The 12,743-nt window shown below is 58.6% G+C and overlaps 1 protein-coding gene across 1 annotated transcript in view; it reads left to right on the forward strand.

Moving 5' to 3' along the window:
• LOC133361210 (zinc finger protein 696-like) overlaps positions 1-12,743 on the forward strand; it is a 68,933-nt gene that overhangs the window by 51,677 nt on the left and 4,513 nt on the right. Inside the window, exon 8 of the mRNA XM_061580094.1 lies at positions 12,683-12,704. Coding sequence (XP_061436078.1) covers positions 12,683-12,704 — 22 coding nt within the window. The remainder of the gene's footprint in view (positions 1-12,682; positions 12,705-12,743) is intronic.

Below are 12,743 nucleotides of genomic sequence, written 5' to 3' on the forward strand. Positions count from 1 at the left end.
CACCCAGAGACCCACAGGCTCACCCAGAGACCCACAGGCTCACCCAGAGACCCACAGGCTCACCCAGAGACCCGCAGGCTCACCCACAGACCCACAGGCTCACCCAGAGACCCGCAGACTCACCCACAGACTCACAGGCTCACCCAGAGACCCACAGGCTCACCCAGAGACCCACAGGCTCACCCAGATACACACAGGCTCTCACAGACACACACACAGGCTCTCCCAGTCACACACAGACTCTCCCAGTCACACACGGACTCACCCAGTCACACACAGGCTCTCCCAGACACACACAGACTCACCCAGACACACACAGGCTCTCCCAGTCACACACAGGCTCTCCCAGACACACACAGACTCACCCAGACACACACAGGCTCTCCCAGTCACACACAGGCTCTCCCAGTCACACACAGACTCACCCAGTCACACACAGGCTCTCCCAGTCACACACAGGCCCTCCCAGTCACACACAGACTCGCCCAGTCACACATAGACTCTCCCAGACACACACAGGCTCTCCCAGACACACACAGACTCACCCAGACAGACACAGGCTCTCCCAGTCACACACAGGCTCTCCCAGTCACACACAGACTCACCCAGACACACACAGGCTCTCCCAGTCACACACAGGCTCTCCCAGTCACACACAGACTCACCCAGTCACACACAGACTCTCCCAGACACACACAGGCTCTCCCAGTCACACACAGGTTCTCCCAGATACACACAGACTCTCCCAGTCACACACAGACTCTCCCAGTCACACACGGGCTCACCCAGTCACACACGGGCTCTCTCAGTCACACACAGGCTCTCCCAGATACACACAGACTCTCCCAGTCACACACGGGCTCACCCAGTCACACACGGGCTCACCCAGTCACACACGGGCTCTCTCAGTCACACACAGGCTCTCCCAGTCACACAGGCTCTCCCAGACACACACAGGCTCTCCCAGTCACACACAGGCTCTCCCAGTCACACACAGGCTCTCCCAGACACACACAGACTATCCCAGTCACACACAGGCTCTCCCAGTCACACACAGGCTCTCCCAGACACACAGACTCTCCCAGTCACACACAGGCTCTCCCAGTCACACACAGGCTCTCCCAGACACACACAGACTCCCAGATACACACAGGCTCTCCCAGACACACACAGACTGTCCCAGTCACACACAGGCTCTCCCAGTCACACACAGGCTCTCCCAGTCACACACAGGCTCTCCCAGACACACACAGGCTCTCCTAGTCACACACAGGCTCTCCCAGACACACACAGACTCTCCCAGTCACACACAGACTCTCCCAGACACACACAGACTATCCCAGACACACACAATACTCTCCCAGACACACACAGGCTCTCCCAGTCACACACAGGCTCTCCCAGTCACACAGGCTCTCCCAGACACACACAGACTCTCTGTCACCCACAGGCTCTCCCAGTCACACAGGCTTTCCCAGTCACACACAGACTCTCCCAGAAACACACAGACTCTCCCAGACACACACAGACTCTCCCAGTCACACACAGGCTCTCCCAGTCACACACAGGCTCTCCCAGACACACACAGACTCTCCCAGTCACACACATGCTCTCCCAGTCACACACAGGCTCTCCCAGTCACACACAGACTCTCCCAGACACACACAGGCTCTCCCAGTCACACACAGACTCTCCCAGTCACACACAGGCTCTCCCAGTCACACACAGGCTCACCCAGAGACCCACAGGCTCACCCAGAGACCCACAGGCTCACCCAGAGACCCGCAGGCTCACCCACAGACCCACAGGCTCACCCAGAGACCCGCAGGCTCACCCACAGACTCACAGGCTCACCCAGAGACCCACAGGCTCACCCAGAGACCCACAGGCTCACCCAGATACACACAGGCTCTCACAGACACACACACAGGCTCTCCCAGTCACACACAGACTCTCCCAGTCACACACGGACTCACCCAGTCACACACAGGCTCTCCCAGACACACACAGACTCACCCAGACACACACAGGCTCTCCCAGTCACACACAGGCTCTCCCAGACACACACAGACTCACCCAGACACACACAGGCTCTCCCAGTCACACACAGGCTCTCCCAGTCACACACAGACTCACCCAGTCACACACAGGCTCTCCCAGTCACACACAGGCTCTCCCAGTCACACACAGACTCGCCCAGTCACACATAGACTCTCCCAGACACACACAGGCTCTCCCAGACACACACAGACTCACCCAGACAGACACAGGCTCTCCCAGTCACACACAGGCTCTCCCAGTCACACACAGACTCACCCAGACACACACAGGCTCTCCCAGTCACACACAGGCTCTCCCAGTCACACACAGACTCACCCAGTCACACACAGACTCTCCCAGACACACACAGGCTCTCCCAGTCACACACAGGCTCTCCCAGATACACACAGACTCTCCCAGTCACACACAGACTCTCCCAGTCACACACGGGCTCACCCAGTCACACACGGGCTCTCTCAGTCACACACAGGCTCTCCCAGATACACACAGACTCTCCCAGTCACACACGGGCTCACCCAGTCACACACGGGCTCACCCAGTCACACACGGGCTCTCTCAGTCACACACAGGCTCTCCCAGTCACACAGGCTCTCCCAGACACACACAGGCTCTCCCAGACACACACAGGCTCTCCCAGACACACACAGGCTCTCCCAGTCACACACAGACTCTCCCAGTCACACACAGGCTCTCCCAGACACACACAGACTATCCCAGTCACACACAGGCTCTCCCAGTCACACACAGGCTCTCCCAGACACACAGACTCTCCCAGTCACACACAGGCTCTCCCAGTCACACACAGGCTCTCCCAGACACACACAGACTCCCAGATACACACAGGCTCTCCCAGACACACACAGACTGTCCCAGTCACACACAGGCTCTCCCAGTCACACACAGGCTCTCCCAGTCACACACAGGCTCTCCCAGACACACACAGGCTCTCCTAGTCACACACAGGCTCTCCCAGACACACACAGACTCTCCCAGTCACACACAGACTCTCCCAGACACACACAGACTATCCCAGACACACACAATACTCTCCCAGACACACACAGGCTCTCCCAGTCACCCACAGGCTCTCCCAGTCACACACAGGCTTTCCCAGTCACACACAGACTCTCCCAGAAACACACAGACTCTCCCAGACACACACAGACTCTCCCAGTCACACACAGGCTCTCCCAGTCACACACAGGCTCTCCCAGACACACACAGACTCTCCCAGTCACACACATGCTCTCCCAGTCACACACAGGCTCTCCCAGTCACACACAGACTCTCCCAGACACACACAGGCTCTCCCAGTCACACACAGACTCTCCCAGTCACACACAGACTCTCCCAGTCACACATAGGCTCTCCCAGTCACACACAGGCTCTCCCAGACACACACAGACTCTCCCAGACACACACAGACTCTCCCAGTCACCCACAGGCTCTCCCAGACACGTACAGGCTCTCCCAGACACACACAGACTCTCCCAGTCACACAGACTCTCCCAGTCACACACAGACTCTCCCAGTCACACACAGGCTCTCCCAGTCACACACAGACTCTCCCAGTCACACACAGGCTCTCCCAGACACACACAGACTCTCCCAGATACACACAGGCTCTCCCAGTCACACACAGGCTCTCCCAGTCACACACAGACTCTCTCAGACACACACAGGCTCTCCCAGACACACAGACTCTCCCAGTTACACCCAGGCTCTCCCAGTCACACCCAGGCTCTCCCAGTCACACCCAGGCTCTCCCAGTCACACACAGGCTCTCCCAGTCACACACAGGCTCTCCCAGTCACACACAGGCTCTCCCAGTCACACACAGGCTCTCCCAGTCACACACAGACTCTCCCAGACACACACAGGCTCTCCCATACACACACAGACTCTCCCAGGCACACACAGGCTCTCCCAGTCACACACAGGCTCTCCCAGACACACATAGACTCCCCCAGTCACACACAGACTCTCCCAGTCACACACAGGCTCTCCCAGTCACACACAGACTCTCCCACACACAGACTCTCCCAGTCACACACAGGCTCTCCCAGTCACACACAGGCTCTCCCAGTCACACACAGACTCTCCCAGTCACACACAGGCTCTCCCAGTCACACACAGACTCTCCCAGACACACACAGGCTCTCCCAGTCACACACAGACTCTCCCAGTCACACACAGGCTCTCCCATACACACACAGGCTCTCCCAGTCACACACAGACTCTCCCAGTCACACACAGGCTCTCCCATACACACAGACTCTCCCAGACACACAGACTCTCCCAGTCACACACAGGCTCTCCCAGTCACACACACACTCTCCCAGACACACACTCTCCCAGTCACACACAGGCTCTCCCAGTCACACACAGACTCTCCCAGTCACACACAGGCTCTCCCAGTCACACACAGACTCTCCCAGACACACATAGGCTCTCCCAGTCACACACAGACTTTCCCAGACACACACTCTCCCAGACACACACAGGCTCTCCCAGTCACACACAGACTCTCCCAGTCACACACAGGCTCTTCCAGTCACACACAGGCTCTCCCAGACACACACAGGCTCTCCCAGTCACACACAGACTCTCCCAGTCACACACAGGCTCTCCCAGTCACACACAGGCTCTCCCAGTCACACACAGACTCTCCCAGTCACACACAGACTCTCCCAGTCACACACAGGCTCTCCCAGTCACACACAGGCTCTCTCAGACACACACAGACTCTCTCAGACACACACAGACTCTCCCAGTCACACACAGGCTCTCCCAGACACACAGACTCTCCCAGTCACACCCAGGCTCTCTCAGACACACACAGACTCTCCCAGTCACACACAGGCTCTCCCAGTCACACACAGGCTCTCCCAGTCACACACAGACTCTCTCAAACACACACAGGCTCTCCCAGACACACAGACTCTCCCAGTCACACACAGGCTCTCCCAGTCACACACAGGCTCTCCCAGACACGTACAGGCTCTCCCAGACACACACAGACTCTCCCAGTCACACAGACTCTCCCAGTCACACACAGACTCTCCCAGTCACACACAGTCTCTCCCAGTCACACACAGACTCTCCCAGTCACACACAGGCTCTCCCAGACACACACAGACTCTCCCAGATACACACAGGCTCTCCCAGTCACACACAGGCTCTCCCAGTCACACACAGACTCTCTCAGACACACACAGGCTCTCCCAGACACACAGACTCTCCCAGTTACACCCAGGCTCTCCCAGTCACACCCAGGCTCTCCCAGTCACACCCAGGCTCTCCCAGTCACACACAGGCTCTCCCAGTCACACACAGGCTCTCCCAGTCACACACAGGCTCTCCCAGTCACACACAGGCTCTCCCAGTCACATACAGACTCTCCCAGACACACACAGGCTCTCCCATACACACACAGACTCTCCCAGGCACACACAGGCTCTCCCAGTCACACACAGGCTCTCCCAGACACACACAGACTCCCCCAGTCACACACAGACTCTCCCAGTCACACACAGGCTCTCCCAGTCACACACAGACTCTCCCACACACAGACTCTCCCAGTCACACACAGGCTCTCCCAGTCACACACAGGCTCTCCCAGTCACACACCAGACTCTCCCAGTCACACACAGGCTCTCCCAGTCACACACAGACTCTCCCAGACACACACAGGCTCTCCCAGTCACACACAGACTCTCCCAGTCACACACAGGCTCTCCCATACACACACAGGCTCTCCCAGTCACACACAGACTCTCCCAGTCACACACAGGCTCTCCCATACACACAGACTCTCCCAGACACACAGACTCTCCCAGTCACACACAGGCTCTCCCAGTCACACACACACTCTCCCAGACACACACTCTCCCAGTCACACACAGGCTCTCCCAGTCACACACAGACTCTCCCAGTCACACACAGGCTCTCCCAGTCACACACAGACTCTCCCAGACACACATAGGCTCTCCCAGTCACACACAGACTTTCCCAGACACACACTCTCCCAGACACACACAGGCTCTCCCAGTCACACACAGACTCTCCCAGTCACACACAGGCTCTTCCAGTCACACACAGGGCTCTCCCAGACACACACAGGCTCTCCCAGTCACACACAGACTCTCCCAGTCACACACAGGCTCTCCCAGTCACACACAGACTCTCCCAGTCACACACAGACTCTCCCAGTCACACACAGACTCTCCCAGTCACACACAGGCTCTCCCAGTCACACACAGGCTCTCTCAGACACACACAGACTCTCTCAGACACACACAGACTCTCCCAGTCACACACAGGCTCTCCCAGACACACAGACTCTCCCAGTCACACCCAGGCTCTCTCAGACACACACAGACTCTCCCAGTCACACACAGGCTCTCCCAGTCACACACAGGCTCTCCCAGTCACACACAGACTCTCTCAAACACACACAGGCTCTCCCAGACACACAGACTCTCCCAGTCACACACAGGCTCTCCCAGTCACACACAGGCTCTCCCAGACACACACAGGCTCTCCCAGACACACAGACTCTCCCAGTCACACACAGGCTCTCCCAGTCACCCACAGGCTCTCCCAGACACACACAGGCTCTCCCAGACACACAGACTCTCCCAGTCACACACAGGCTCTCCCAGTCACCCACAGGCTCTCCCAGACACACACAGACTCTCCCAGACACACACAGGCTCTCCCAGTCACACACAGGCTCTCCCAGTCACACACAGGCTCTCCCAGTCACACACAGGCTCTCCCAGATACACACAGGCTCTCCCAGTCACACACAGACTCTCCCAGTCACACACAGGCTCTCCCAGTCACACACAGACTCTCCCAGTCACACACAGGCTCTCCCAGACACACACAGACTCTCCCAGATACACACAGGCTCTCCCAGTCACACACAGGCTCTCCCAGTCACACACAGACTCTCTCAGACACACACAGGCTCTCCCAGACACACAGACTCTCCCAGTTACACCCAGGCTCTCCCAGTCACACCCAGGCTCTCCCAGTCACACCCAGGCTCTCCCAGTCACACACAGGCTCTCCCAGTCACACACAGGCTCTCCCAGTCACACACAGGCTCTCCCAGTCACACACAGGCTCTCCCAGTCACACACAGACTCTCCCAGACACACACAGGCTCTCCATACACACACAGACTCTCCCAGGCACACACAGGCTCTCCCAGTCACACACAGGCTCTCCCAGACACACATAGACTCCCCCAGTCACACACAGACTCTCCCAGTCACACACAGGCTCTCCCAGTCACACACAGACTCTCCCACACACAGACTCTCCCAGTCACACACAGGCTCTCCCAGTCACACACAGGCTCTCCCAGTCACACACAGACTCTCCCAGTCACACACAGGCTCTCCCAGTCACACACAGACTCTCCCAGACACACACAGGCTCTCCCAGTCACACACAGACTCTCCCAGTCACACACAGGCTCTCCCATACACACACAGGCTCTCCCAGTCACACACAGACTCTCCCAGTCACACACAGGCTCTCCCATACACACAGACTCTCCCAGACACACAGACTCTCCCAGTCACACACAGGCTCTCCCAGTCACACACACACTCTCCCAGACACACACTCTCCCAGTCACACACAGGCTCTCCCAGTCACACACAGACTCTCCCAGTCACACACAGGCTCTCCCAGTCACACACAGACTCTCCCAGACACACATAGGCTCTCCCAGTCACACACAGACTTTCCCAGACACACACTCTCCCAGACACACACAGGCTCTCCCAGTCACACACAGACTCTCTCCCAGTCACACACAGGCTCTTCCAGTCACACACAGGCTCTCCCAGACACACACAGGCTCTCCCAGTCACACACAGACTCTCCCAGTCACACACAGGCTCTCCCAGTCACACACAGGCTCTCCCAGTCACACACAGACTCTCCCCAGTCACACACAGACTCTCCCAGTCACACACAGGCTCTCCCAGTCACACACGGCTCTCTGCAGACACCACAGACTCTCTCAGACACACACAGACTCTCCCAGTCACACACAGGGCTCTCCCAGACACACAGACTCTCCCAGTCACACCCAGGCTCTCTCAGACACACACAGACTCTCCCAGTCACACACAGGCTCTCCAGTCACACACAGCTCTCCCAGTCACACACAGACTCTCTCAAACACACACAGGCTCTCCCAGACACACAGACTCTCCCAGTCACACACAGGCTCTCCCAGTCACACACAGGCTCTCCCAGACACGTACAGGCTCTCCCAGACACACACAGACTCTCCCAGTCACACAGACTCTCCCAGTCACACACAGACTCTCCCAGTCACACACAGTCTCTCCCAGTCACACACAGACTCTCCCAGTCACACACAGGCTCTCCCAGACACACACAGACTCTCCCAGATACACACAGGCTCTCCCAGTCACACACAGGCTCTCCCAGTCACACACAGACTCTCTCAGACACACACAGTCTCTCCCAGACACACAGACTCTCCCAGTTACACCCAGGCTCTCCCAGTCACACCCAGGCTCTCCCAGTCACACCAGGCTCTCCCAGTCACACACAGTCTCTCCCAGTCACACACAGGCTCTCCCAGTCACACACAGCTCTCCCAGTCACACACAGGCTCTCCCAGTCACATACAGACTCTCCCAGACACACACAGGCTCTCCCATACACACACAGACTCTCCCAGGCCACACACAGGCTCTCCCAGTCACACACAGGCTCTCCCAGACACACACAGACTCCCCCAGTCACACACAGACTCTCCCAGGCACACACAGGCTCTCCCAGTCACACACAGACTCTCCCACACACAGGACTCTCCCAGTCACACACAGGCTCTCCCAGTCACACACAGGCTCTCCCAGTCACACACAGACTCTCCCAGTCACACACAGGCTCTCCCAGTCACACACAGACTCTCCCAGACACACACAGGCTCTCCCAGTCACACACAGACTCTCCCAGTCACACACAGGCTCTCCCATACACACACAGGCTCTCCCAGTCACACACAGACTCTCCCAGTCACACACAGGCTCTCCCATACACACAGACTCTCCCAGACACACAGACTCTCCCAGTCACACACAGGCTCTCCCAGTCACACACACACTCTCCCAGACACACACTCTCCCAGTCACCACACAGGCTCTCCAGTCACACACAGACTCTCCCAGTCACACACAGGCTCTCCCAGTCACACACAGACTCTCCCAGACACACATAGGCTCTCCCAGTCACACACAGACTTTCCCAGACACACACTCTCCCAGACACACACAGGCTCTCCCAGTCACACACAGACTCTCCCAGTCACACACACAGGCTCTTCCAGTCACACACAGGCTCTCCCAGACACACACAGGCTCTCCCAGTCACACACAGACTCTCCCAGTCACACACAGGCTCTCCCAGTCACACACAGACTCTCCCAGTCACACACAGACTCTCCCAGTCACACACAGACTCTCCCAGTCACACACAGGCTCTCCCAGTCACACACAGGCTCTCTCAGACACACACAGACTCTCTCAGACACACACAGACTCTCCCATCCAACACAGGCTCTCCCAGACACACAGACTCTCCCAGTCCACACCCAGGCTCTCTCAGACACACACAGACTCTCCCAGTCACACACAGGCTCTCCCAGTCACACACAGGCTCTCCCAGTCACACACAGACTCTCTCAAACACCACAGGCTCTCCCAGACACACAGACTCTCCCAGTCACACACAGGCTCTCCCAGTCACACACAGGCCTCTCCCAGACACACACAGGCTCTCCCAGGACACACAGACTCTCCCAGTCACACACAGGCTCTCCCAGTCACCCACAGGCTCCTCCCAGACACACACAGGCTCTCCCAGTCACACCAGACTCTCCCAGACACACAGGCTCTCCCAGTCACACACAGGCTCACCCAAATCACACACAGGCTCTCCCAGTCACACACAGGCTCTCCCAGTCACACACAGGCTCTCCCAGATACACACAGGCCTCTCCCAGTCACACACAGGCTCTCCCAGTCACACACCAACTCTCCCAGTCACACACAGGCTCTCCCAGACACACACAGGCTCTCCCAGACACACAGACTCTCCCAGTCACACACATGCTCTCCCAGTCACCCACAGGCTCTCCCAGACACACACAGACTCTCCCAGACACACACAGGCTCTCCCAGTCACACACAGGCTCTCCCAGTCACACACAGGCTCTCCCAGTCACACACAGGCTCTCCCAGATACACACAGGCTCTCCCAGTCACACACAGGCTCTCCCAGTCACACACCACACACTCTCCCAGTCACACACAGGCTCTCCCAGTCACACACAGGCTCTCCCAGATACCACAGGCTCTCCCAATCACACACAGGCTCTCCCAGTCCACACACAGGCTCTCCCAGTCACACACAGACTCTCCCAGTCACACACAGACTCTCCCAGACACACACAGACTCTCCCAGTCACACACAGGCTCTCCCAGACACACACAGACTCCCAGTCACACACAGACTCTCCCAGTCACACACCAGGCTCTCCCAGTCACACACAGGCTCTCCCAGTCACACACAGACTCTCCCAGACACACACAGACTCTCCCAGTCACACACAGGCTCTCCCAGTCACAAGTAGGCTCTCCCAGTACACACCAGACTCTCCCAGTCACACACAGACTCTCCCAGTCACACACAGGCTCTCCAGTCACACACAGGCTCTTCCAGTCACACACAGACTCTCCCAGACACACACAGGCTCTCCCAGTCACACACAGACTCTCCCAGACACACACAGGCTCTCCCAGTCACACACAGGCTCTCCCAGTCACACACAGGCTCTCCCAGTCACACACAGGCTCTCCCTGACACACAACAGGCTCTCCCAGTCACACACAGAGACGCTTACGTAGACACAACAGGCTTGCCCAGAGACCCGCGAGCTTGCCCAGAGACCCTCAGGGTCACGCAGAGAGCCCTCAGGGTCACGCAGAGACCCGCAGGGTCACGCAGAGACCCGCAGGGTCACGCAGAGAGCCACAGACTCACGCAGAGACCATTAGGGTCACACGAGACCCGCAGGGTCAGGCAGAGACCCGCAGGGTCACGCAGAGACCATTAGGGTCATGTAGAAAGCCACAGGCTCACCCAGAACAACTCGCGCTCACCCAGAGACCCTCTTGGCTATTTCAGACACCTGCAGGGGCACGCAGAGACCCGCAGGGCCACGTAGACACCCGCAGGCTCTTCCAGACTCACAACGGCTCGCTCAGAGACCCGCAGAGACCCGCAGGGAGCCGCAGGGACCCGCAGGGTCACCCAGGGACCCTCGCCCGGAGACCCGCATTGTCTCTCAGAAACCCGCAGGGTCACGCAGAGACGGTCGCGCTCGTCCAGAGAGCCACAGTCCACATCCTCCTATCTCCTCCCTCCATCTTTCCTCTCCTTTGCTCTCACCACTCCGTGTCTTCCTCTCCCTCCCCCCCCCATTCTCACCCTTCCCCTCTCCCCGCCTCACGCCGCCCCCCCGAGTCCGCTGTTCTCGCTCAGCAACCCAGAGTCAGGGAGAGGGGGAGAGAAGTGTGTTGGGTTAACGCCACAAGCGTGTGGCGATAACAAGGACGTCACGAGAGAAATGCCCTTAAAGCCCCAGTTTACAAAGCATGTTGGTGGAAATTCCTCGTTGCTTGCGCCGGGAACAAAAACCTCGGAAACGAACCAAACCCCCCCCCCCCTCCCCCCCCGGAAGCGGAACGCTCCACCCCGCGCCGAAGACGGAACCGCGAAACCAAAACGGAGATAAAACAAAACCCGCGTCCGAGCACAAAATCAAACGCCGCTTGGAAGCAGCGGCGGTGCGCGGCCTGTTTGTCGCGTTCCTGCTGCGTGTGCGTCTTGAGCCGCTCTGATGTGAGACCACTGGGGCTTTAAGATCTCGCTCGCCCGCCCGCCCCCATCCCCACCGCGCCGGGCGCCGCGCGATCTCGCCGAGGAGGAGGAGGCGGGAAAGCGGCGGCGAAAATGTGTGCGGCGACGCAGCTTGTTGCTGTTGGCGGCGGCGATGATTGTGGAGGCTTCGGTTTTGTCACGGTGACTGTTTATTACGGGGGGGGGGGGGGGGGGGGGAAACTCGCGGCGTTTTTGAATGGAAATAAACCAAGCGCCCCCCCCCCCCCCCCCAACGTGACGTGGCGTGGGGTGACGTGGGGTGACGTGGGGTGGTCCCTCCGGCAGACACGTGGAGGAGGACTCCGGAGCGTCCCCCCACCCTCTGCTCCTCGCCCCACGCTGCCGTGTTTGATTCCCAGGCACAGGTGGTCGGCCCCCCTTTCTCGACACACCGAGGAACGGAACCGACCTTAACTCCACTCCCTGCCCCCCCGCCACCACTGCTCTCACCCCTCCCCACAACACACACAAGTGCCTGGCAACAACCCCCTGTGTGTGTGTGTGTGCGCTACCCACTGCCCCCCCTTGCCCCCCTACCCACCGTCTCCTCCCCTCACCCGCTCCTCACCCCCACCCCCCTCCCCCCACACACGCCTCCTCCCGAATGCTTGGGGGTGAGCAGGAAGCCAGGGCGGGGAAGGCGGGTGGGAGTGCAGCAGCAGCAGCAACAGCAGCAACAACAG

Source organism: Lethenteron reissneri, chromosome 71 (genome assembly GCF_015708825.2).
Source record: "Lethenteron reissneri isolate LAM-NWPU_2019-01 chromosome 71, ASM1570882v1, whole genome shotgun sequence".
Taxonomy (NCBI): Eukaryota; Metazoa; Chordata; class Hyperoartia; order Petromyzontiformes; family Petromyzontidae; genus Lethenteron; species Lethenteron reissneri.